This window comes from Mustela nigripes, chromosome 3, assembly GCF_022355385.1.
Source record: "Mustela nigripes isolate SB6536 chromosome 3, MUSNIG.SB6536, whole genome shotgun sequence".
NCBI lineage: Eukaryota > Metazoa > Chordata > Mammalia > Carnivora > Mustelidae > Mustela > Mustela nigripes.
Genome location: NC_081559.1, coordinates 45,821,841 through 45,847,681, shown reverse-complemented (window position 1 = coordinate 45,847,681; position 25,841 = coordinate 45,821,841). Strand labels below are relative to the sequence as shown.

Sequence of the window (25,841 nt, the reverse complement as noted above, 5' to 3'; positions counted from 1 at the left end):
TGCTTGTGGCGGCTGCAACAGGCCTGGGCTGGCCTCTGTCCTCACGTGGGCTTTTCCCTGTGCATGTCTGTCTGTCTATCTCTGGTGGACCCTACTTTTTATATACAGACCGCCCTAATCAGCACGATCTCATCATTACTAATCTCATCTGCCAGGACTGTATGTCCAAAGAAGGTCACGTGCTGGGGTTCCCAGTGGATGTGAATTTGGGGAGGACACTCCTCACCCAGGACAGTGCCTCTGGAGCAGAGGGGACAGACCAAGGCCACAGGGCCAATACATCCAGGGCCTGCCCCCAGCCCAACCAGGCTCCACAGGCCCATGCTCAGCCTGGCCTTCCTGCCTCCAGCCCTCCTCTTGGATCCTGGCAAACTGGTCCCAGTGTGATTTCAGGCAGTGACCACCATTCTGGAACATTCCAGACCCTTCTCCTCTGCTCTAGGGGTCTTTCTCCCAAAGGCCCTTGTCAATCAGCAGCCCTCGCACAGACCCAGGTGTTGGAAACGCCTAACTCATCTAAGCCTCTATTGGCTGTCACTGTTCTAGAATGTTCTAGGCTTCAGATAGAGTGAGCCTGGGAATGGAAGGCCACAGAAGGGAGCTCGGTGGTGGCACCACTGCAGGCCTGTTCACGGTGTTCACAGAGGAGCCCTGGAGGCCGGGAGCTGGGGCACCAGCCTCAGCTCAGGGGGCAGTTGCCTGTCTCTCCTGCCAGCCCCATCCAGGGAGGGCTACACAGCCCGGAGCCATCTTCTCCCCTGGAATTGCTCCCTTAGAATTCTTCTCCCTTAGAATTATAGTGGGTGTCCTGCTCACAGAGTCGCAGTGGTGGCTGTGTGTGTTGTCCCGTCGTCCGGCATGGATGAGGACAGTTCCCGAGGCATGGATGGGGAGACCAAGGCTCTGTGATGTGTGTCATCATGTGTGGCTGCATGGGAAGAGCAGGGTGGACATGAGGCCCCTTCACGTCATCAGTAAACATTTGCTGGGCACGGGCCTTAGGAGGCTGCCCTCTGGAACCCCAGGGCAGCAGAACTGAGGCTCTTAGTGCCCTTGGGTGACACACCAGTGGGGAGGCAGGCAACACACACATCAGTGCCCAATGGAGCCAGACCAGCAGGGACAAAGGCAGTGTCTTGCAGCATTAAGAAGGGGTGCAGTGATGGGGGGGCACTGGGAGTCACATCTGGTGGAGGGAGCTTGTCCCAGTGGGTTGGGAGAGGGGAGGAGGTGAGTGCTCCTGTGCACGAGGAATGCTGGCTCCCAGGGTTTGGACTCTCTGTTCCCTGAGAGCCCAGTAGTGTTCTGTCTGGTCTGTTGCAGTGAGCCGTCTCCCCAGTCCAGCGAGTGTGCCATGGTGGGCATCTGGTAAACCAGCTCGCCCGTGTGTGGGCTTACATGAACACACATGCACACACACACTCTTGTGTGTGCACACACATGCGCAACATGCTCTCACATGCACACATGTGCATACATGTACACATGTGCACCACTCACATGCACACACGCATGTGTGTACACATGCACACATGCTCTCTCACACACTCACATGCACACACACTCTCGTGCACACACTGACATTCTCGCACGTGCACACACTGGCTTCCATCAGTCCCTCCCTGCCTCCCTTCCCTGTCCAACCTGGGGCCCCCACCAGCCACATCTCCATCCCTGGCAGGTGCCTGTCCCTTGTGTGCCCTCTATTGTGCACTCTCTGGAGGGGCCCTGCCCAGCCCCCCCCCCCCCCCCCCCCCCCCCCACCGCCCTGGCCTGGCAGGAGCACGCCCCAGGAGGACCCTTCCTCCTCCTTAGTGCCACACAAGGAGAAACTCAAGCCCCTGAAGGGAGGGCCTTGCTCTAGCAGAGCAGCCCTGTCTCAGCGTGCCTGGCGAGGGTTTGGAGGTGAGGAGCCGGGCCCAGGTGGATCCTGGCTTCCAGTCTCACTGCATCTGGAGCTCACATCCCATCTGTAAAGGTCCCAAGAGCCCATGGGACCCCCCAGGAGGGAATGGGGAGAGGTGACAGGCAGTCTTGAGTGCCGGAAGACCTCTGCCTGATGGTCCTCGTGGCCGACTCTCCTGTGGCCAGCTCCTGCCCTTTGTCCCTCACTGTTGGCTGTCCCCAGTCACTCGGTATTGAGCACAGCTGTGCTCTGTTCCTGGGAGCCCTCCACCACCGCCGCAGGGAGCCCGCAGTCCAGGAGAGGTACATGGCAAACTCCCCCAGGACACGGTCAGAGCGAGGTTGGCACCCAGAACCGGGCAAGGGTCACACGGGACAAAGGGAAGCAGGCTGGACAGGGTGGAGGGCCATCGGGGGCCTGGCCCGGGCTTGGGTTAGGAGGTGTTGTGATTGTTGTTTCCTTGGCGCTGGCATGATCTGTGCTTGGGGTTCCAGTGGCTGCGTCCCCAGGTCCCCTCAGGAATTGAAAGCAGGGCGGCTTTCTGTCCTCGGCCTTGCTCCTGGAGGCAGCATGGATGTGAGCTACGCTTGGCTCCAAGGACAGCACTGTGACGGTCAGTCACCTGCTCCATCTGCTTGTTTCCCAAATGTGCTGGGTGATCTCCCAGAACTCCTCAAACCTGGGGTCTGGGGCCCAAAACTGAGTCATCCCTGGGGACAGGTTATAGGCAAAGCCCGTGCCGGGAGTGGGGCACTCGGGCCGAGCAAATGGCTGCGAGGCCTGCCTATAGGGCAGTTGCAGGTTTGGATGGTGGCCCAGCAGGCAGTGGGTGGGTGGCCTGATGGGGTTAGGGGCCTCGGTGGCTCCTGCCTGACCCCCAGATGCATGTGGCCTGTGGCTCTGGCACATGGGAAACACTGGAGTGGGGTTCCATGCCGGCCTGGGGCAAAGCAGCCTGGGGTGGGGGCCTGCCAGTTTCTGTGGTCGGCACAGCTGGTGGCTGATGGCACCACCATACTTTTGTGGCTTCTTTCCTGGCTTGAAGAAATGACATTCTGGGTGTGGTACCTCTGGCCAGCATCATGTGCCACTCACTGGGGGCAGGGACCCTGCAGAAGATGGTACCAGGGAAGCCCGTGAGAGCAGGCCCACAAGGCACCAGCAGCATGGGGCAGGAGGGCCCAGCTGTGTGACCTGCAATGGAATCCCGTGGTGCACGGATGAGCCACGCAGTAATGAGCCACACAGGGAGAAGAGCTCGACCTTGCCCATGGTCTCCAGCCTCTGTGTGTGTCTCGGACGCGTGTGTGCAGAGCAGAGGGGTGGGGTGGGGAGAAGGGCTGGACCGAGGCATGGAGGTGGGCTGTGGGGTCTCCCGCTGACCCAGCGTCTGCAGGAAGGAACCCATCTGGGTGCCATGAGGAGGCATATATGGGCAGCAGGGTCCACCTGACGGAGGAAAGAGGCACACATGGCCTGTCTGACTGGAATTGGAGCCCTGGTCCTGTCCCCCTGGTGGACTGGCTTGTCTGGGCCAGAGGCCTCCCTCTCTTGGGGTACCTGTCTGGGGGGTATATACCACATGCTGATGGCCTGTCCCCCCAGCAGAGGGTTAACTGCCATGCCTGTCCCCCTCTGCAGCCATCATTAACCCCAAACAGCCCAAGGAGACCCCCAAAAGCTTCAGCTTCGACTATTCCTACTGGTCACACACCTCGGTAAGCCCAGGGCTGGGGTTCGCGGGACGTGGGGGGTGGGCTACAGCTGTGTGGATGTTTGACCTGTCCCCTGACCTCTCTGAGATGTCTGTGTCTTTAAACAGGGCTGCCGCTGGGACAGGGGAAGGAGGGACAGGTTTGAGACCCAGGGCGGGGCGGGGAGGGGGCTACTTTCCCAAGTTGTATGTGGAAGGTCACCCTCAGTGGTGACATGCGTTGTTAGGGTAACTCCCTGGGACCTGCGTAAAGCAGTCCTGTTAGGAGAGCATTCCACATGGTAGCCCGGTCCCTGGGCTCCCTGGGCCTTCCGTCCCGCCCTCCCAGTCCCAAGGCTGCTGGCCATGCCTTCATTTTGAGCATTCTGTCTCCTGTTCCTGCCTCTGACCCTGGTACAGCCCATTCACTCTGCAGAAATGCCCTCTGGCCAGCGCCTTCCAGCCCCTTCCCCGGGGAGTGCACCCTGCTGGGCAGGGTTAGGACCCCTGTGCAGGGAGTGTGCAGGGGTGGGGGTACAGGGGTGCATCCGGCCTCCTACAGCTGTGTGGCCTCCTGTCTTCCAGCCCGAGGACATCAACTACGCCTCCCAGAAGCAGGTATATCGGGACATCGGAGAGGAGATGCTGCAGCACGCCTTCGAGGGCTACAATGTGTGCATATTCGCCTACGGGCAGACCGGGGCCGGCAAGTCCTACACCATGATGGGCAAGCAGGAGAAGGACCAGCAGGGCATCATCCCACAGGCACGCAGGGGTCAGGGAAGGTGGCACAGGGCCTCATAAGGGCAAACCAGATGGGTCTGCACCCACTGAGGCGGAAGGACCCAGCAGGGTGCCCTGGGAGAGTAGCCACAGGAGGACAGGATCCAGGAGGGAAGGTAAACCAGGAGGGCAGAGGGCATGGTGGAGCAGCAAGGGGCAGAGCTTCCCTGAAGAGGCTGGAGCCCTAGACCCTAGCGCAGGGCTCTGTGAGGCCTAGTCGTCTGGGCAGAGAGAGATGCTTGGATGAGGCGGGGCCTTTGGGTAACTTAAGGCTGAGACAGATGCCTCAGTACTGCTGGGACCCGGGCCTCCACCCCACCAGCTCCCCTGGGCAGGCTTCTGGATCTGTGCTGGTTAGCACTTGACCTGGCCTGGGCAGGGGAGAATGCCAGGTAGTCTATAGCATAAGACACCCTTGCCCACCCAGTGTAGACAAGGACGGCACGCAGAAAGTGGGAAAGGATCGGATATCATCCAAAAGGACTCCAGGACTTAAGCAGAAGACAGCTGCTCTTAGGGTGCAGGCCTTCTCAGTGCATTTGAGATGGACTACTGGGGAGCAGGAGAGGCCTGGAGAGCTCGGGCTGCCCCCAGCACCTGGGGGCAGCACCTGGGGGCAGGCCTGTAAGAACAGCCCCATTGTCCCCATCGTCTGACGCTGTGTCCTCCGCCCCGCAGCTCTGTGAGGACCTGTTCTCCCGAATCAACGACACAACCAATGACAACATGTCCTACTCCGTGGAGGTAGGGCTCCCTGAGTGTCTGTGACTCCAGCACGGAGGGGGAGGTGGTCCAGGTGGTCCCCTGCTCAGTGAGTGTTGATTAAGTAGCGCTCTGTGCCAGGTGTGAGGACAGGTGTCTCCGCGCTGCATAGCCTGGTTCTGCTGTGGCCGCAGTGCCCTTGGAGTGTTCCCACTGGACGGGCCCCCAGGATGGGGGGTGAGCAGGAGGGGGAGGCCAGCTGGAGCGGATGGGCTGACAGCCCAGCTCCTGCACTCACATGGGCTGGGGGTCCTTTGCATGCCTCCCCCTACCCAGCAGGTGGCCCCGTACCCCTATCTTAAGAGTCCCTGATGACAACCCTGTATCCCCACCTTGGGGGATGGTTCCCTGCTGGTGGCCCCCACGCCCCCAGCTCCCTGCCTGGGGGTCCCTGAGGGAATGTCTCTGCCCTGCAGGTCAGCTACATGGAGATTTACTGTGAGCGCGTCCGCGACCTCCTGAATCCCAAGAACAAGGGCAACCTGCGCGTGAGGGAGCACCCACTGCTGGGGCCGTATGTGGAGGACCTCTCCAAGCTGGCCGTCACCTCTTACAATGACATCCAGGACCTCATGGACTCAGGGAACAAGGCCAGGTGCGTGCCGGGTGGCTGGTCTGTCCTCCCGGTGCCTGCTGCTGCATGCCCCTGTGGAAGGCCTGGTCCCTGGGGCACCTCTTGGTCTGTCCAAGACCTCCCCCTTCTCTACCATGGCGGGGTGGGCCCCGGGGGCCTGAGGCCACGGAGGGCACATGCCAGCCTGGGAGGGGTCTCCAGATCCCCACCCTGTCCCCTATGCAAGTACTGTTCCTCTGGGGGTGGGGTGTTGGTTTGCTCCCTGGGGGGCACTGGTGTCATCTGTGGTGGCTCCCCAGGGGCTCTCCCCATGGGCAGCTGCCCTGTCAGACTCCATGGTCAGGAGGGCCAATCTTGCATTCTCCGAGGGCGAATGGCTCTCCAGATAGGGCACAGGGTAGAGGCTCTCAGCAAAGGGCCGAAGGGAAGGCATCGCAGGGCACAGGCCGTCTGTCTCCCTGGCTTCACTGTGCTGGGGGTCTGCCCCGCAGTCATGGCCCAGTTCCCCTCTCTGCTGCCCGGGGCCTCCAGGAGGGTGAGGGGCCTCTAGCCATCGCAGCCCTGTGAGTGCGCTGTTCTGAAGAGGCCTCTCCCTGCTGGGGACTTTCAGATGGTGAGCTTGGTCCAGTGGACGCCCTATGGTCTCCACACCTCAGCAGCATGGGGCGCAGCTCCTCGACTCCCCACAGGCTGCCTTGGGCTCTGCCCCCGGGGCCTGCTTCTGGCCCTCCCCAGACTGGGACAGAGATGGGCGCCTTCTTTCCCTCTTGGGTGGGGCTTTTCTGTATTGTGTGAGGGTTGTCTGGGCTCTCTGGAGCCCCTGTCAACAGCATCTGGCTGCTACTGGTGGCCAGGTGGGTGGGGCCCTGCTCGTGCAGTGATAAGAGGCAGCGCCAGCATGTGGCTGGGCAGGGCAACCCGGGGAGCCAAGGGGAGCAGGCCCAGCTGGGTCATCAGCCACTCTCACTCCCTACCACGGGATGACAGGTAACCCTGTGTGGCTTCTGTTCCCCCCAGGACCGTGGCAGCCACAAACATGAATGAAACCAGCAGCCGCTCCCACGCGGTCTTCAACATCATTTTCACCCAGAAGCGCCACGACGCAGAGACCGACATCACCACGGAGAAAGTGAGTGTGGCCTTGGCAGATGGCAGCCGTCTGGGCAGGGGGCGGGGGTCAGTCCCGTCAGGCAGAACGAGGAGGCCAGGGCAACCGCCGTCCCCCACGCTGGGTGCCAGGCCCTCACAACTGCCAGCCTGGTGGCTAGGCCTGCAAGGCCACCTTATCTCGACGTTGGGCCCCACCCAGCATCTACCCCAGTCCGCCTCCTGCCTGGTAGTTGTGGTGAGGACGGGGGCCCAGGAGGGCCGGCCCCAGAGCTGCGCCGCAGTGGGTGCTGGCGGCCCTTGAGGGCCAGGGGCCATGGGTGGGATGAGCGCCTGTCACGGGGGTGACCGTGGGGCCTGACCAACGGGCGGGAGCGGGGGCCCTGGCATCCATAGGCACAAAGCTGAGGCTGTGCTGGCCGGCGCCACCCCGCTTGCGGCTACAGATGCCTTTCCCACACATCTTGGCCTGCGTGGTGGCCCCGGACAGACACCTTGTCCAGACATGTGGTCTCTGTGTTCCCCAAGGGGCAGCCTGGCTGGCTCACAGCTTCTTCCTGTCCCTTGGTGGCTCTGTTTCTGGGTGTCAGGTTTTCTCCGTGTTATCTCCCCTGACCCACGGTCCAGGCCTTCTCCTGGGGGTGTCCCAGTCCTCTCCTGACTGGCAGTACCCCAGGGACTGCAGGGCGTCTGGGAGAAGTTAGCCCCACTTAGGCCCCAGTCATGCCAGGGTCACCTCAGCCTGGTGCCCTCCTTGCAGAGAGTCACGATGGCCCAGTGGGACCAGAGTGTGGAACTGGAACAGGGTGGACTGGGCTGGGGGCCACCTGCTGTGACACCCTCCCACCCCCTGCCACCCAGCATGGGCTCTGGGCACCAAGAGGGTATCTAGCTTTTAAAGTCTGGGCAAATCCTGTCTGCATCTGCAGTGGCCATAGATCGGGAGAGCCTGGGTTTTTCTGGAACCCATGTGGCAGCATAGCCCAGGCCGTGGCAGTGTCGCTTCCTCCCCAACACCGCCCGGTCACTGGACCAGCCAACTATGCCCCTGTGAGGCAGCTGAGCCGCTGGGGCTCTGGAATTGGATTCGGATCCCACCATAGACAATGAGCCCATCTGTGGAAACAGGTGACAGGACACCCTGGGGAGCTCTGTGGGGAATTCCGTGCCGACAGATGAAGAGCACCCTGTGTGCTGAGAGCAGCACAGCGGCAGCAGCAGACATTTTAGGGGCCAGGGGTGCACAGCCTCTCAGGGATGTGGGCTTTGACCTCAGGCAGAGCCTCGGACAAGCTGTGAAGGGAGGGAAAGTGCAGGGTCAGAGACCATCAGGCCCAGGGAAGGGCTTGGCCATGTCCCCACAGTGGCCTTGTGGCCTCTTCTGCAGCTGACACAGTTGCTGTTTCAGGTGAGCAAGATCAGCCTGGTGGACCTGGCCGGGAGTGAGCGGGCCGACTCCACAGGAGCCAAGGGCACGCGTCTCAAGGTAGGGGCTGGACTGGCGTGTCTGTGACCCTGCACCTCGCTCACCTGGCAGCCATGTCTTTGAGGCTGGCTTGCTCTGGGATGGGCTTGGCAGGAGGGCTCGTCTTCGGGCTGGAAGGGGTTGGGGCCACCCCGTTACAGGGCGAGCCCGGGCAGGGAGAGCAGGGGGCACAGGAGGAGGTGTGAGGAGGCCAGGAGTCAGAGGGCTGCGCCCGGCACACTGGCTAGGGGCCAACAAGGACAGAGACCCCAGCAGGAAAGCTGGGCCTTTCGCGGGCCCTCACAGTGCCTTGGGTATCGGTGTGTGGCTTTTGTTCCAGAACACAGGCTGTGAGGCAGACAGTCTCTTGTCAAAGCAGTCTTCAGTGTCAGGAAGGAGAGCCTTCATGTTCCAGCCTCCCTTTGGTGCCACAATACCCAAATTGTGGGTGGGAAGAGGTTCTGGAAATTGTACCAGCTGGGTCCCAGGGCTAGTGTGAGATGTTACGAGGACCCCCAGGGAGCCTGGAAGAAGCAGGGCAAGTGTACTCCCCTGGCCAGGGTGGGCCTTTGCCTGGCTTCTTGCCAGAGCCCCCTGTGCTCCAAGGAGTCCTGGATGAACAGTCAGGGCTTGGCAGCCTTAGCCCCTTGTCTCATGGCATGAGGCCCCAGGGGATCACTCTGGAGCGAGAGGGTCCTGAGGCTTCCTGATGTCCTGACTGTATTCTCCCCACACAGGAGGGAGCCAACATCAATAAGTCCTTGACCACGCTGGGGAAGGTGATCTCTGCTCTGGCTGAAATGGTGAGCTACCTTTGGGTTTCTAGAACTGGGCGGATGGGATGGGTTGTGGCTCCCTGTCCTTCCTTCTGGAAGGATGCTGGGAGCTTCTCATACCTGTGCCAAGTGCTATCTCTATCAGGGTGCCTGGGGTTCAAGGGAAATCTCGGAGATGTGAAGGGTGTGTGTCCCTAGGCTACAGATGGTGTCGAAATTTCCCCACCAGTACTGGCCATTCACCAAGACACCTAGGCTTTTGTCCAGAGAAGGACAATTCTTACAAGGCCCCAACCTTTTTCTTAAATAGTTTGGGGTGAGGGAAGAGCTGCTGGGTAACAGCAGACTGAGAGATCGCTCTGTTGTTTGGCCTGTCAGGACCAGGGTGGCCAGCGATGGCCAGGTGGTGAGTGATGGGCCTTTCGCAGGCTCTCATGGTGACTTGGCTCACCTAGTGGGTTCCTTTGCTCTCTGGAGCCCACTCGTCCTTCCCTCCCCACACACCCTGGGTCCCCAGCCTCACTCCAGGTTCTCAGATTCTATCTTTCTTTTCCAGGACTCTGGGCCCAATAAGGTAAGCTGCTTTCTTCAGTTTTAGGGGGAGGAGTCTTCAGCCATTGCACTGGGGTCTAGAAGCAAGGAGTGCCTTTAGTCCTAGTTCTGCAAAGGTCTTGGCAGTAAAAGTACCTTTTGTTTGTGCACCTAGCAGACAAACACAGTGAGCCCAACTCTGAGCGAAGCTGTGTATTAGAACAACACAGCCCTGCAGGGACCACAGCACGATGGGCGACATAGATGATAGACATAGAAACAGAATTATGAATTGGTATAAATCTCACAAAGAAAAAAAATGGACTGTGAGCATGACCCATACACAAGGTAGCCTTTAGTCAGTATGGCCACATAAGCTTTATAGGACAGCTAGCTTTAGGGCTAAGACCTGAGGAGTGGGGAAGAGCCACCCGGGTAGAGGGGTACTCAGCTGTGCCATGTAGTTGGAAAGCCCAATGTGAGAGTGCTGAAATGGAAAAATGTTGATTTATGTAAGGAATTGCGTGGGAAGAAATGTGAGGAACCATGTGGGGAAGCATGAGGAATTATGTAAGGAAATGAGAGGAAGAGTGTGACCAACTATGTGGGGAATTGTATGAGGAAAGGTGTTAGGAACTGTGAGGAAATACGGGAGGAACTAAGCAAGGATCTGAGAGGAACTATCTGTAGGAACAGTGTGAGTATTTGTGAGGAACTATGTGAATGATTTTGTGAGAAACTATGGGAAATGTGTGTGGAATTGTGAACAGTGTGAGGAATTATGAAGTATTGTGTAAGAAACTCTGAAAACTGAGGAACTGTGAGAGGAAGTATCTGAAATGGGTTGGGACAAATGTGGGAATTGTATGAAGAATTGTGAGGAACTACGTGGGCAACTGTGAAATACTGTGCATAGGACTGTGTAAGGGATGTGAGGAAGTGTGAGAAATGGGTAAAATGCACATGGAACTGTAAAGGACTGTATTGGGGACCACAGAAAATTGGAATTGCGTATGGCACTCTGTGAAGAATTGTAACTGTGACAAAATGCATATGAAAGTGTATGAAGAACTATGAGTAATTGTGTGGACTGTTTGAGGAACTATGGAGAATGGTATGGGGAGCTAAATGGGTAACTGTGTGAGGAAACCAAGGAACTGTGTGGGAACTGTGAGGAACCTTGTGAAGATTATGTGAGGAACTCTGAGGGAATGTGAGAGGAAGTGTATGAGATTCTGTGGGAATTGTGTGTGGGAACTGTGAGGAACTGCGGAACTGTGTGGAGAACCAGGCAGGAAACATGTGAAGAATTGTGAGCACCTGTGGAGGTATAGGAAATAGTTGGAATGGTGTGGGAAAATATGTGGTAATTGTGAGTGGGGAGAACCTTGAGGAACTGTGTATGGACCTGTGAGCAACAAAGAGTGACTATGTGAGGAGCTGTGTGGGGAACTGTCTAGGGCAAGTGTGAGGTACTAGTAGGGGGAACCATGCAAGAGGTCTGGCATTGTATCAAGTATTGTGAGGAACTGTGTGGAATGTGTGAGGAACCACTGAATGGAACTGAAATGGGAAAGGAAGTATGTGAAACAGTGTGGGGAACTGTATCTGTGAATTTGGAGGAGTTCTATGTGGAACTGTATGAAATACTGGTGACTTATGAAAGGAATTGTGAAGGATTATGTGAGGAAGTGTATAGAGAGAACTGTGTGGAATTTTATGAGGAACTCAGTGAGGAACCTGTGGGAACTGTGAGGAACTATGAGATAAACTGTATGGCAAACTGAGGTACTAGGAGGAACTGCGAAGAAATGTGTCAAGAACTGTGAGAAAATGAGAGGAACTCTTCGAGGACCAAAAAGAAACTGTGTGAGAACAGTATGAGGCAACTTTCTGTGGAAGTGTGTTACGAAGTGTGTAGGGAACTGTGTAAAATTGTGTGGAACTGTGAGACGAAGTGTGTGAAACTGTTTGAGGGAACTGTGGTGAATTGTATGTAGCTGTGAGGAACTGAGTGGGAAACTATGAAGAAACTATGTGGGGTAACTGTATGGGGAACAGTTTGAGGAACTATGAGGAATAGTTTGAGGAAATACATGAGGAACTGCATGATTCTGAGGATTTCCATGAAGAATTGTAAGGAACTGTGGGAGAAACTATGTGAGGAATTTGTGAGAGGAACTCTGTGTAAAGAATCGTGAGGCACTTTGCAGAACTGTAACAAGTGTGTGAAACTATGTGGGTGGACTGTGTGGGAATTGTGTGATTGACTTTTGAGGAAATTTTTGGAGAACTGTGACGAACTCTGGACCGATAGGGGGAAATTTGTGGGGAAGTATGAGGAACTGGGTAGAACTGTGTGGGGAACTATGTGGAGAATTATGAGGAAACATATGTGAACCCTGTGAGAAATTGTGGAACTGTGAGAGGAAGTATGTGAAATGGTGTGGGGGAAGTATGGGAGTTGTGAGGGAGCTATATGGAAAACTATGTGAGGGACAGTGCGCAGTCCCTCACACAGTTCTTCTCAGTTACTTACAGAGTTCCCCACACAGTCTCAGTGCAGTTCTTCACACTGTTCCTGGCACAGTTATACACACACACTTCCCACATAGTCAGTGGGAAAAGGAATGTGAGGAACTGTGAGAAACTTTCTGGGGAAATGCATGCAGAACTGTGTAATGGACTATGTCAGGGATTTGTGTGGAAAAGTGTAAGAAACTTTGAGGGAATCTGTGTGAAAGTGTGTGGAAAATTGTGTAGGATTTGTGTGAAAATATCTGTGTGGAACTGTTTGTGGCACTGTGTGGACTGTTGGTAATTGTGAAGAACGGTATGAACTATGAGAAAGTATGTGGAACTGGGTGAGAAACTGTGAAGAATAGTGAGGAATTGTATGTGGACTTTGTGGAACTGTGAGAGGAAAAAATTGTGTGGGGGAGCTGGGTGAGGAACTATGAGAGGATCTGAGATGAAAACCATGTAAAGCACCAGGTGACTCCTGTGGAGAACTGTGAGGAATTGTGAGGAACTGTAAGGAAATAGATGTAGACTGTATGAAGAATTGTGAGGAACTCTGTGTGCACTGTGTAAGGAAACATGTGGAATGTTATGGGGAAACTAAGTGAGTAGCTATGTGAGGAAACTGAGGAACTGTGAAGAATTGTGTGAAGAACCGTTTGAAGAACTGTGTGGGAAGTATGCGTGGAAATGTGTTAGGGGTGGTGTGAAGGATTATGTCAGGAACTAAGAGGAATTATGTGAGGATCTGAGAGGAACTCTATGAGGAACCATGTAAGGAACTGTGAGAAGAGCTGTTTGAGAAACCATGTGGAACTGTATATAGAGTTGTGCAGTACTGTGTGTGAAACGGGAAGAATTGTGAGGAACTGTGTGAGGAATTGTGTAAAGTCTGTGTGAGGAAATGTGGGGCAAGTGTGAGAAACTAGATGAGGAACTGAGGAACTGTTGGGAACTGTATGAATTGTGAGAAACTATGTGGAACTGTGAGAGGAAGAATGCAAAATGGTGTGGGGACAGTGTGAAAGTGCTGAGGACGTTTTTAGGAATTATGAGGGATTGTGGGATTATGGGTGGAAGTGTCAGGAGCTGCCTCAGGACTGTGTAGGGAACTCTTTAAAAAACAGAATTATGTGAGTGACTTTGAGGGGGATCTATGTTAGGAGCTGCGAGGAGCCCTTTGGGGAAATGTGTGAAGAACTGTGAAAGACTATGTCAGGAACTATAAGGAATAGAGTGGAACTATGTGAGGAACTCAGAGATCTTTGTGAGGATCTAGGTGGAACTATGCAAAGAACGATATAAGGAACCAAGAAAGAGGAACTGTGTCATGAACTGTGGGAGGCATTGTGTGACAAATGGTGCAGAATTGTATGGTGGACCTGAAACTGTGCAGGGTGCTGTGGGGAACTGCGTGAGGGAGGAAGGGACTGTGAAAGAACATGTGAGGCACTGTGGGAACTGTGTGAAGTGCTGTGGGAGGAGTTGCAGTAGAAACTTCTTCAGGATTGAATGTGAAAGGTTTTGAGGCTCAGGGCCTAGAGCAGGGAGCATGGAGGCATGTAGATGATGAGGCCAGAGAAGGACAGGGGCCTGATCCATTGTCAGGAACTAGCTGACTGTGGTTGGATGGGGAGCAGCGGAGGGGTTTCCAGCACCACTCACAGTCTGATCTAATCTGGCATGTGCTGCTCAGGCTGTTGCCTGGAGAATGGGGACCCAGGTGGCCTGGTGTGGTGGTCAGGAGAATGGAAGTCAGTGTCTCAAAAATCTGGGTATGAGGTGACAGAGGCTGGGAAGGCAGAGGAGAAGGGAGAGCAGCGGCTAGTTCTGGGAGGGGCAGGAGCATGACTGAACAACACTGATGGTGCATGGACAGAGCAGTGGAAATGAAGGTGACTCCTGGTCATCGCGGAAGGGACTGCGTGATTGTGGGGCATTTACTGTGGAAACAAGGACTATGACAGATGTGGCAGAGGATTGAGCCTCGGGAATGAAGTAACCCAAAGGTCACATAGAAGTACAGTTTTCACCCACCAAGTGTCAATGGAGAGAAAAAGGCCGTCCGTCAGTCCTGAGGAGCTGTGAGGAGAGGGACACTCAGGCCCCACCGACAGCGAAGCCAGCGCAGGATTTCGGGAAGCCATCCTGACCTCTTGTCTCAGGAGCTTTCACAAGTTATGTTCTCTGAGAGCCAAGGGAGCGCCCATTGGAAATCATCCTGAGGAACAATGACGGAAGAGCTTCTGCCCAGAGAAGTGACTCAGCCCTCATGGAAGCCCCTATGTGCGTCGCCCTGGGTGGGGAGTCTGGGGGGCAGGCGCCATGTCTGCTGGCCCCTGCGGGTGCTCAACAAATACTTTTAAGCAACTCCACAAGAACTAGGCACCACTGGAACCTGAGTATCCATGATCAGTGGACCCTTCGGTTAGTCCATTAGTCGTGTCTGTAAGGAGCAATGGTTCCTAGCAGCCAGCAGAGGCTGCTTCATCCTGAGGGGAGAGGTGGGGGAGCAGGTTCTAATGAAGGAGTCTGTGCCTGGACTGCAGCGGAGGGAAGGGGAGTTCCATGTGGATAGAGAGAGGTGAGGTGGGACCTTTTCTTTTTAGTCAGCAGAACCAACAGTGCTGTTTGAGGAGGGGGCGATGGGCTCGGGTCTGTTCTTCTGACAGAGTGGAGGGAAGGCAGCTCTGTCCGGCTGTGTGGCCCAGATGTGTGATGGGATGGGCTAGGGAGAACCTGAGGGGATGGGACAGCAAGTCTGGTTCTGGCCCTGAGTGTGGGCGGCTGGGGGTAGCACCGTATGGGGCAGGTAGGGAGAGGCCTTGAGGACTGGCCTAGCCCTGCCCTCCACAGCAGCCTTTGGCTTTGGGGACCCACCCCACAGACCCTTGGCTTTGCCCCCTCCATCTCCGTTCCCCTCCAGTGGGCTCAGGGTTGACCTGGAATGTTCTTTTCCCACAGAACAAGAAAAAGAAGAAGACAGATTTTATTCCATACAGAGATTCTGTGCTGACCTGGCTCCTCCGAGAAAACCTGGGTGAGGACTCTTTGGGTTCACCTCTCCCTAGGGTTCTAACTTCTGCCCTGAGCCATTGTCCTGCCTTCCCTCCCAGCAGGAGGCCTCTCCCTCTTTCTGGGCCTAGGCTGAGGCAAACCTGGGGGATCCTTCTGGAGGGCCAGGGCTGGTGGCCAGCAAAGGGCCAACGAGAGCAAGTGCGGGGAAGCAGGATGGCCCAGAGAACACATACACCTATGTTGGGGCTCCTGTTTCAAGCCTGTGACACCCAGACCAAGTGCTACTCCTTGCTGGGACTCAGTGATTCTGGGAGCCCTGCTTGCTTGCTGGGTTTTTGGATGGTGGCATCTGTCACCCTGTCTCCCTGAGTTCTGAGCCCCTAAGACACAGATAGGGAGATGGAGCCTGAAGGATCCCAATACTGATCCCTTTCCTCCTAAAAATAACCTTGGGGGTCCTCCCTGGCTATGTTCACAGTTTGGGAGGCTGACGCCCAGGAAGGTAAACTGAGTCTTGGACTGACCTGGTGAGCGTAAGGCAGACCAGGTGGGCCCTATAGCCTTCCTCAGCTTCGTGGCCGCGGTATAGGAGCCCTAGCTGGCTGACCCAGCACCCCAGAACCAGCTTGACTGATCTCTGCTCAGGCTAGTGATGGATGCCATGTCAGGCCTCCTGGAGGCTCCCGGGGACCCCCTAAGGGTGGATGGGAATGTCTTAGGAATGTGGTTCTTCACTGGGGACGTGGACCGGATGGACCCTTCTGCCAAGGGCCACAACCAGGCCCAGCTCCAGGGTAGGGCAGGGGGAACCCCCCTGTGCAGTCCAGTCTGACACCCCTTGTGGCATTGCACCCCAAGCCCTTCACACTGTCACCTCGCAGTTTGTGTGGGGGCCACACCCTGGGAACATGGCTCCCAGGACACACGTCCCTGAGGGGAGCCCTGGCTGCTGACCAGCCCGCAGCCCCTGCCCAGGGCTCCCCACATTCTGAGCCTTCGAGTGATCCATCAGCCTTAGAGCTGAAGCTGAAACGTCCATTCCTCACGCAGTGCACTACCGGACACCAGGCTCCGTGCCACCCTGGGCCAGGACTCGGACATGAAATATTTAAAAAAATATTCCAAACGAGAAAGATAAAAATGAAAGAAATTGTTGCATCTGGAATTGAAATGAATGTTAAATTTCTAAAGAAATTGGGGCAGCTGGGTGGCTCAGTGGGTTAAGCCGCTGCCTTCTGCTCAGGTCATGATCTCAGGGTCCTAGGATCGAGTCCTGCATCGGGTTCTCTGCTCAGCAGGGAGCCTGCTTCCCTCTCTCTCTCTCTCTGCCTACCTCTCTGCCTACTTGTGATCTCTGTCTGTCAAGTAAATAAATAAAATCTTTAAAAAAATTATTTTTCTAAAGAAATTATCCCGATGTTGCAGGAAATGCTGTAAAGTCGCCCCAGTCCCCCCTTGTTATGGGGAGGGGGCCTGGCTGTTGTGAAGTAGCCACAAATGTGAGAAAAGCACACTCTAGGAGAAAAATGACTGGGCTCCCCTCTGCCGTGGTGCAGGCCAGATCCCCTGTTCACACAGTGGACCATGGCTTGGTTTACCCATCTGGGCCTTGGCTTCCCCAGCTGTAAAGGTAGGAGTGGACGGGGGAGAGAGGACCCCCCCTGACCTGGCCTTCTTTCCACAGGCGGGAACTCAAGGACGGCGATGGTTGCGGCCCTGAGCCCCGCAGACATCAACTACGACGAGACCCTGAGCACACTGAGGTGTGTTCTGGAATGAGTGGGCCCTGGACTGGCCTGGCTCCGGAGGGCATGGATCCCTCTCTCCCTGAGTCAGAGGCACCACTTCGGGGGGGGAGGGTCACCTCATCTGGGGCTCCTTGAGGCTCCAATGGCTACTGGGGGCACCTGGGTCTTCATGGGCCTGTTCCCTTCCCACCACCCGTGGGTCCGAGGGCCCAGGACCATGTACCAAACCAGGTCTTTAAGGAGCAAAGGCGCAAGGGTGTGTTCCAAGGGTCCCTCTGACAGCAGGGCGGGCAGCTTAGGCACTGGCCCTGAAGGAGGCTGCTCAGCCGACTGGGTCACATGCCACCAACTGTAAAAGGATGAAGGGGTGTGCCCCGGGGAGAACAGGTCCAGGTGCGAAGGCTCCGCCTCACAGAGAGGTACCCTCCATCCCTGCTCTTCCTGGTGACTCAGTCCCGCCAAATGTGGGGCAGGGCTAGGTGACCCCCCTGTAGGGCTCTGGCCAATGGCCCCACTGGCTCCAGGTGGGGTGACCTGCTCTGTGTCCAGCCCCTGGGCCCCAGCTGCTGAGGTCCTCCCCACCATGGCTCTGCTCTGGGCAGGGCTCTGGGCCCCCTTGGGCCTGCCGGCCACGGGCACAGCCCACAGCTCCCTTGGCCGTCCAGGTATGCCGACCGGGCCAAACAGATCCGCTGTAATGCCGTCATCAATGAGGACCCGAACAACAAGCTGATCCGTGAGCTGAAGGACGAGGTGACGCGGCTGCGGGACCTGCTGTATGCCCAGGGTCTCGGGGACATCACCGACAGTGAGTGTCTGGGCCGCCTGTCCTGGGCAGGGCAGGCAGGCCGAGGTGGCCTCCTGCCTCGGGACAGCCACCCGTTGGCTGGCTGGGGCCAGTCCGGCTGCCCTCATTGCGTGGACCTGAATCCCAGCCCAGCTCTGAGTCCCTGGGCAAGCCACCTCGGGGGGGAGGCTGTGGTTTTGGCCTCGGCCGGGGTGGACAGCATGGTTTGGGTCTGGTGCTGGCCCAAGCAGGCCGCAGATGGTTTCCCTGGAAGCCACATTGGTGTACTGGGGGTGCTGGGGAGGCCGCGGTCCCTGGGTGTCCACCGAAGACCCCCGCCGCCCAGCCTGGTGCCTGGCCTGCGATAGGTGGGCCTCAGGCCCTCTGGAGACAAACCTGTTCTTCTGTTTCTCTGTCTCTCCTCCCTCCCCCATGCCTCCCCTCCCCGTAGCCAACACTGTGCCCGGAGGACCCAAATGTGTGTATCCCCCTTGCTGCTCCCTGCTTCCCTGCTTCTGTCCCTGCTCCGCGGGGTGTAGGGCAGCACGGCGGGGAGGCAGCTGCCCGGCCCTCCTCTGCCATTCCCCCTTTCAGGGGCTGGGCAATAGGTCTCTTGGTAGATGCGGGCACCCTGCCTGGTGCACCTAGGCTCCTGGCTCAGCCCATGTCTGTACAGGAAACCAAGGCCACAGGGAGGCCTCAGTGGCTGAGCCTAGCCTGTTCTCCCAGAGTCCTGGGAAGCTCAGCCTGGTAGCTAGTGCCTGAGGGCGGGGAGCCCTGGGGGGCCTCAGGAGGCCGGGTCTGCCCCCTGGCTCCCAGCTCCAGACTCCCTCGGGCCCCCCACACCACATAGCCCCTTCCCTCAGAAGTGCCGAATGAGAATGCTGCCAGGGCCTCCCAGCCTGTGTACCTCTGGCCTTGGGTCAGGTTCCCTGTGGCATGGGCCTGCGGTTTGGGGCCTCCCTGACCCAGGGGCACAGGACACCTTCGTTCTCCCTAGCGCCCCGTGCTGTCCTACGTTTGCCGCTGCTCTGCTGCGTGCCTGCTTCTGCCGGGGGTTGTCCTAACCCCAAGTCCCAGGTCTTGGGGGGGATGGAACCCTGGGGCAGCCAGGGCAGGCTCTCCAGGGTGGAGGAGCAGGGGCCCTTTCGGGGTCCCACAGTGCACCTCTCCTCCAAGGTGTCCTTGGGGCCAATCCCTGTGTTCAGTGGGGCCAGACAGCTAGCGCAGCATGGTCCCCAAAGCTCAGGGCCACATGGCGGGCCAGGCAGGTGATGGGTACGGGGCGGGGGCATTCATCGCAGAGAGGATGAGGCCAAGTGTCAGGGCCCTGGGTGCAGGAGGGCCACAGGGCAGCGACAGCCAAGGGAAGGAGACCCAGTGGGTGTGCAGAGACTGCTAGAAGGCCACCGGTCTGGGCAGGGTGGGGAGGTAGAGAGGAGCTCGAGGGGGTTCCCTGCTGCCGCCGGGATGCTGGGAGGGCTCTGGGGGCTGGGTCCTCCGGTGGGGAGGCGGCGGCAGCCCCGCATGTGCTTGTCCAGCGCTGGGCCCCTGGCTGCACCTGCTGCTGCTTTCTGTTTCCTGCCTCTCTTCACCCACCTCTGGCTTTTTCCCAACTTGGTCTTTCTTTTTTCTCCCTCCCGTATGTCTGCCCACCCTCCCCTCCCCTTCCTCCCGTAGACATGTCCGACCTTGAGAACAATAACCGTAACCGTGGCGGGGCGGAGTTGAGTCCAGCCCCTGACAATCTCTCCACAGTGACCAACGCCCTGGTGGGCATGAGCCCCTCGTCCTCGCTCTCGGCCCTGTCAAGCCGTGCCGCCTCCGTGTCCAGCCTGCACGAGCGCCTCTTGTTTGCCCCGGGCAGTGAGGAGGCCATAGAGAGGCTGAAGGTGAGGGCGTGGTCAGCGGGGGGTGGGAGGGGGCAGTGTCCCTTCCTGAGGGGCCTGGGATCCCTGAAGGGGTGTGCTGACAGCGCGGGGTAGGCTTGCCTGGAGGCACAGTGGGCTGGGCGGACCGGAGCAGAGCCCATGTGGGTCTGCCATCCAGCACCAAGAGGCTGCATGTGCTGAGAAGGGCAGATGGGTCCCAGGGGCTTCCATGCTCCCTCCCTGTGCTCTGTGCTGACGCGTGTGGCCCTGCGGGGGTCCGGCTGGCTTTTAGTCGAGGGGCTTGTCATTCCTTTAGCAAATGACTGTGGGGTGCTGGGCTGTACGGGACTGGGGCTGACTTAGTAGGCAGACACACAGAGGCTGGACTGCAGCTTGGTGGGGGGTGCCGGGTGTGTGGGGGACCCTGGGGTGCAGGACCCCCTGGGGTGTGGGGCTGGGAAGGAAACCAGGAGCTGGGGCTGATGTTGGAAGTGCTTGTCGTCTGCGTCCCGGCAGTGGCCAAGGGACATCTGGGCCTCAGAACCAGTCTCAGTGTCCCCTGTGTCTCTCTGTGTCTCTGAGTGTCTCTCAGTGTCCCACACATCTGTCAGTGTCCTGTGTGTCTCTCTGTGTCCCCACATGTCTCTCAATGTCCTGTGTGTCTCCCTGTGGCCCCATGTGTGTCTCAGTGTCCTACATGTCTCTCAGGGTCCTTACATGTATATGTGTTTCTTTTTCTCCAGGTTTATTTTGCCTTTTTTCTTTATTGTCTGGCTGTGTCCGCAGAAGAGACTTGTGTCTGTGGATACATTAGTCCTTCGGCCCTTGGCATTTAAGGCATTGTGCTGGCTAGACAGACCTGGGAATTGGGGCCCCGGTGCCCTGCAGACCTTTGCCTGGCAGCCGGGCCTCTGTCTGCTCCCACTCCAGACCCCCAGCCTCACTCTGCTCTGTCCCACTGCCCAGGAGACAGAGAAGATTATCGCGGAGCTCAATGAGACATGGGAGGAGAAGCTGCGGCGCACGGAAGCCATCCGGATGGAGAGGTGGGCAGTGGGGAAACTGAGGACTCCAGCACCCAGCCCTGGGCTCTTGCTCCTGGGGGTGGCTGTGTCCCAGTGGGGGACAGGCTCGTGTCCTCTCATCAGAGACTCCCCCTGACGCCCCCATCGCTGATGGTCCCATTGACCTGATCCCTAGTCAGGTGACAGTTTTCTCCAGGCAATCATGGACCAATGGTGTGCCCCTGGGCCAAAGGGCCAGAGCCTCACCAGCTCCTGCTCAGCCGATGGGTCAGTTGGGAGTGAGGCTCCTGCAGCTTCGAGGCTCAGGCTGAATCAGACACTGTTCCTTCAGGGAAGCCCTGCTGGCGGAGATGGGCGTGGCCATGAGGGAGGACGGCGGCACCCTGGGGGTGTTCTCTCCCAAAAAGGTAAGTGCCCGTTCTAGTTCTGGGGTGCGGTCCTAACTCGGACAGGCCAGGGTTGGGACCCACCCCCGCTCAGCCCAGGAGGGTGCCACTGGAAGGACGGGGGATGCAGACCTTCCGGAGCCTGTGCTAGCCAGGACGGTGGGCGGCACTGCCCTCTTGGAGCTCAGCCAGATTGGGGTCCCAGCTGCCCCAGCTGGGACTCTTCCTCTCCCGTCCCAGCTGGCTCTGCAGATCTGGCGCTGTCAGTGGGGCCTCATGTGGAGCCAAGCGCCAACCCCTTTGGCAGTTCAGATGGCTGTAGCATGAGCATTTGGGGAAAAGTCTCTTTGATAATTCTAGGACCCAGGACCCCCATTCCCCCAGAGATTGCCAGACCCTTAGACCTCTTAGGAGCCAAGTTTCAAGTTGGGAAGCCTCCAAGGAGGTGGTGACAGCCTACTCTGACCGGAGCTCTGCTCTCTGGTCCTGCCTGCCCTAGAGCAGCTTTGTTGTGGCTGGCTTTCCCCCCAGGCGTTGTTTGGGACAGAGGGCTTCTGTGTTGCCAGGACCTGAAGCCAGAGGCATGTGGAGTGCCCTCCGTGCCGCTGGAGACACATGGGAGGGAAGTGCACGTGCTGGGTGATCCATTCATCAGCCTGGTGGCCACTCCCTGGGTGCGGGGCTGGGCTCCTCAGGCTGCTTCTGCCCTGTGAGCTCCAGGCCATGGAGCTAAGGCCCGGAGACAGGATGGGGCTGTGTGGGCAGGCTCTGCACTTGGGGCAGGCTGGGGGGTAGGAGATAGGCTGCTTCATAGCCCTTTGGAATCGGCCTGTAGTTTTCACTTGGGATGGACTGTTCCTGGGCTCTCAGCCCCTGCCCCCTCCTGGAGGGCATACCCTAGGGCTGGTGTACAGAGCTGTTGGGGCAGGTGGTCTCGGGACATCTGCACCCTGGAGGCTTGCCGTTGGTGGCAGAGGCAATAGTATTCCCTCTTGGGTTGGTTGACCTTGGTCTGGGCACTGCCCTGGGGGCATCTGAGGATACCTCTTCCTTAGAGGGCATCTTGGGACTCTGGCGAGCACAGCTCTCGTTGCTTAGGAGAAGGGGTGGCTGGGATGGTTGTCCCCAGTGTCTGATAACATGGGGACGGTCACAGTCCTGCAGACTGGTGGTGGGGCACTGGGGGACTTGGAGCTTGGTGTGGAGGCTGCTTATTCTAAGGTGCCCAGTGGGAAGCCAAGAAAGCTGTCCCAGCTTCCATGGGTTGCAGGACCCCGGCCTGGGACATGGTGTGGGGTGGCATTCCTGAGTTCAGGAAGTATGTCTAGAGCCCCAGTGGGTGACGCATGTGGGGTTGCTCAGGAAGGGGCAAGTAACTGAGGCAGTGCTCAGACAGGTTGCTCTACTTGGGTACACCCGTAGATGGGAGGGGGCCTGACCTGGGGGGCAGGCAGATGGGGGTACCGAGCTAGGGGGGGCTTGAAGGGACTTTTTTCATAGCCTCTGCTCCTCGGCCTGTAGGTCAGATCCCTCCCCAGCAGCACCCTAATCCTTCTGGACTCACAGATCACTGGGGCTCTCAGCTCCTGGGTGCTTCAGTTTGAATGGAGTCCCATAGCTCCCTTTTAGGGTGGAGGAACGGACCCAGAGCCTGATGCCTTGGTCCCTGCGGGACCCAGCATGCAACTTATAGACCCAAGGCCACCCCCAGCCCCCAGCACCTCCCTGGGCTCCCCCTGAGTGCCTCCCACGTAGGTTCTGAGCTCCCCGGGCCCCTCCTCAGGGAAGCCAGACCCTTAGACCTGGGCCCCTCCTCAGGGAAGCCAGGCTGGGAGGACACTTGTGTCCCCATGAGGCAACTTTGGGCTGGTGGTGGTCTGGCCCCCGAGGAGAGAGAGGTCAGGTGGGTGGTCAGTGCTGGGCCCCCATGCCTCCCCAGGAGAGGTGATCGGGCTCCTCTCTCCCCAGACACCACATCTGGTCAACCTGAACGAGGACCCACTGATGTCTGAGTGCCTCTTGTACTACATCAAGGACGGGATAACCAGGTGGGGCTCGTGGGAGTCAGGCTTCTCCCACAGAGGGGCTGCCGAGCCTGGTGTCTTCTGGAATGCTACTGTCTGCCCACGCTAACAAGCATGGACACAAGGCTGGGGCCACTCTGTGCCACGGGGCTCTCCATGCCAGGCTATGTCTGGGGCATCCCCTGCGGCCCTGCTCACATGCACCCTGGGCATTTCCCGACGGAGTCCAGCCAGGCTCCCCTGTTGGGGGGCAGGAGTGGGCCCGGGGATGGCGGCCTGGATGCACTGGGTCTGGCCAGTGCTCACTGCGCCCCCCTCCTCTGCAGAGTGGGCCGTGAGGATGCAGAGAGACGACAAGACATTGTCCTGAGTGGGCATTTCATCAAGGAGGAGCACTGCATCTTCCGGAGTGACTCCCGAGGGGGCAGTGAAGGTATCTCGGCCCTGGGGAAGTGGTTCCAGGGAACTGGGGCTCTGAGTGCTGGGCTGTGGACCCAGGAGCCCCCTTCCCGCCCCCAGAGTGGGCTGGGGGTCTCCCTGGGCAGGAGGATAGTAAGCTGTGGGAATGAGCCTAGATCTAGTATGGAGAGCTACTTCTAGACCCCACTTTTCTGTTGGGCTTGGACTGCCATCTGTCCACTACCCAGCTGGCCTGCCCACCTCTGTCCCCACTGCCTGTCTTGGACGTGGTCCTCTTGGGGAGGCCTTTGCTGTGTCCCTGTGCCATCACAGGCCCCACGCTCCCCCAGCACCAGGTGTGCTCCCTGACAAGTGTCTGGCCCGCAGCCCACTGTGACCAGGACACTTCAGGGTCATTGCCTTAAGTGTTGGGACATTGGCTCTCCCAGAATGCTGTCCCCAAAGCCTGCCCTCCTCTGGATGGGTGGACTCTAAGCTCCAGGGGGCTTCTGGGACTCCTGGGGACAGGCCAGCCACTGTTTCCTATCCGTGCCCACCTGGAGACCCTGATGGCCCCCTGGTTCTCTGACTTGGGCACACGCGCCCCCTCCATCGGGCGTCTCCTTCCTCATCTGTGTGGGAGGTACGGCCCTCCTGTGTGGCCCAAACAAGGTATTGTCTGCCAGCTGTTGGGCTTTGCAGCTAGCAGGGAGGGGACAGGCCTGATGGGGGCCGCACCTGGGTGGCTGGATGAGCCTCGCCTCGCATGTGGTCAGAGAGGGCACCACCACCCGGAATGACAGTCCCTCACAGTCTTCCTCTTAGCCTTCCCCTGTCTGTCCTATAGCCGTGGTGACCCTGGAGCCCTGTGAGGGTGCAGACACTTATGTCAATGGCAAGAAAGTCACGGAGCCCAGTATCCTGCGGTCAGGTATGGCTATGCTGCTGGCCTAGTGAACACATCTGTTCTGGCGGGCCCTGGGCACACACACGCTGGCCCCTGTCATGCTCCAGCAGCTGGGGAGGCAGGTGGGCAGGGAAGGACCCTTGAGCCCACACTGCAGGAGGGGCCTGAGCACAGCCCCCGGGGGTGGAGGAATGTCCACGGACAGGGTACGGGGTCAGGATGGCCAGGGCAGTGGCCCCTGTCGGGTAGGGAAAGGACTGTCTGTTGGAAAAGTGCCAGGACTATTTAGCAGACATCCCTGGCTGCTCTATGGGGAGGCACAGAGGACGTGGATTTGGGGAGACAGCGAGGTCCTGGGCCATGGGGCGGGTGGCTGGCGGGTCCAGAGTGGGGACCTGGGGTGGCTCCCGGTAGCGCCCCGGGGTGGGCCAGCCGGAGGAAGCGCGTGTGCTCCACTATCCCCTCCTCCTCCTTGCCCCCTTCTCTGGAAGCCACCCCCAGGGCACAGCCCCCCGCCGCATTGCCGACCTGGCTTCTGTCCCCCAGGAAACCGCATCATCATGGGAAAGAGCCACGTGTTCCGGTTCAACCACCCTGAGCAGGCGAGGCAGGAGCGGGAGCGCACGCCCTGTGCGGAGACGCCCGCCGAGCCCGTGGACTGGGCCTTCGCGCAGCGAGAGCTGCTGGAGAAGCAGGGCATTGACATGAAGCAGGAGATGGAGCAGAGGTGAGGCCCAGGCCAGGGTCCCTGCGCCCCTCCTGCTGCTCATCCCCCTGTGCGTGCTCACCCAGCCCCCTCTTGCAGACTCCAGGAGCTGGAGGACCAGTACCGCCGGGAGCGGGAGGAGGCCACGTACCTGCTAGAGCAGCAGAGGCTGGTGAGGGCGGCTGCTGGGCCCTGGGCCACGGGCAGGGTGGGGAGCTGGGGTCCCCACTCAGCCAGCCGTCATTGTGGTGCAGGCCCTGGGGCCCACAGAGGGAGGCCCAGGCGGGAGGGCAGGGACAGGGTCCGGTCCCCGCATGGGTCCACAGGGCTTCTCCCGTGGCCAGGACTACGAGAGCAAGCTGGAGGCCCTGCAGAGGCAGATGGACTCCAGGTACTACCCCGAGGTGAACGAGGAGGAGGAAGAGCCTGAGGACGAAGGTGAGAGGCTCTCAGTGGATGGGGCGTTGGCCTTGGGCTGGGGAGCGGTCTTGGACAAGAGGAGCCCCCACGCTGCTCCATACCTTTCCCCTGGGGCCCCTGGCCCAACCTAAGCAGAGGCTTCCTTGTCGCTGGGAGGTGCCCATGGCAGCAGGATTGGGGAGTAGGGGCTGGGCTGCGGCAGGGAGGCAGCTGGGCTCTGGCACGCAGGCCAGTCTCGGCGGGAACAGCCTGGATGGTGGCGAGGTGGGTATGGGCAGGGTGCGGCTTCTGCTCTCTCATTCTGCCAGCATGAGGCTGCGCTCATATCCGGGACCCGGTCACTGCTGCTCACCTCAGGACCCCCTTTCTGAGCGTTAACTCCAGGGGCCCACCTGCTGACCTCAGCCACTGTGGGCACGAGGGGGGCCACTGG

The 25,841-nt window shown here is 58.6% G+C and overlaps 1 protein-coding gene across 27 annotated transcripts in view; it reads left to right on the top strand.

The window, feature by feature from the left end:
• Positions 1 to 25,841, top strand: part of KIF1A (kinesin family member 1A) — a 91,178-nt gene that overhangs the window by 26,084 nt on the left and 39,253 nt on the right. For 11 of the 27 annotated variants that reach the window (XM_059393865.1, XM_059393868.1, XM_059393867.1 and 8 more), the window contains exons 3-23: positions 3,548 to 3,624; positions 4,185 to 4,364; positions 5,061 to 5,126; positions 5,561 to 5,739; positions 6,736 to 6,847; positions 8,234 to 8,311; positions 9,028 to 9,093; positions 9,623 to 9,640; positions 15,082 to 15,157; positions 16,820 to 16,898; positions 17,549 to 17,691; positions 18,122 to 18,148; positions 19,351 to 19,562; positions 20,508 to 20,587; positions 20,898 to 20,973; positions 22,921 to 23,000; positions 23,303 to 23,409; positions 24,223 to 24,306; positions 24,829 to 25,009; positions 25,088 to 25,160; positions 25,333 to 25,426. In XM_059393865.1, the coding sequence (XP_059249848.1) occupies positions 3,548 to 3,624; positions 4,185 to 4,364; positions 5,061 to 5,126; positions 5,561 to 5,739; positions 6,736 to 6,847; positions 8,234 to 8,311; positions 9,028 to 9,093; positions 9,623 to 9,640; positions 15,082 to 15,157; positions 16,820 to 16,898; positions 17,549 to 17,691; positions 18,122 to 18,148; positions 19,351 to 19,562; positions 20,508 to 20,587; positions 20,898 to 20,973; positions 22,921 to 23,000; positions 23,303 to 23,409; positions 24,223 to 24,306; positions 24,829 to 25,009; positions 25,088 to 25,160; positions 25,333 to 25,426 (2,088 nt within the window). The remainder of the gene's footprint in view (positions 1 to 3,547; positions 3,625 to 4,184; positions 4,365 to 5,060; positions 5,127 to 5,560; positions 5,740 to 6,735; positions 6,848 to 8,233; positions 8,312 to 9,027; positions 9,094 to 9,622; positions 9,641 to 15,081; positions 15,158 to 16,819; positions 16,899 to 17,548; positions 17,692 to 18,121; positions 18,149 to 19,350; positions 19,563 to 20,507; positions 20,588 to 20,897; positions 20,974 to 22,920; positions 23,001 to 23,302; positions 23,410 to 24,222; positions 24,307 to 24,828; positions 25,010 to 25,087; positions 25,161 to 25,332; positions 25,427 to 25,841) is intronic. The other 16 variants (XM_059393889.1, XM_059393874.1, XM_059393873.1 and 13 more) reach the window with 2 other exon arrangements.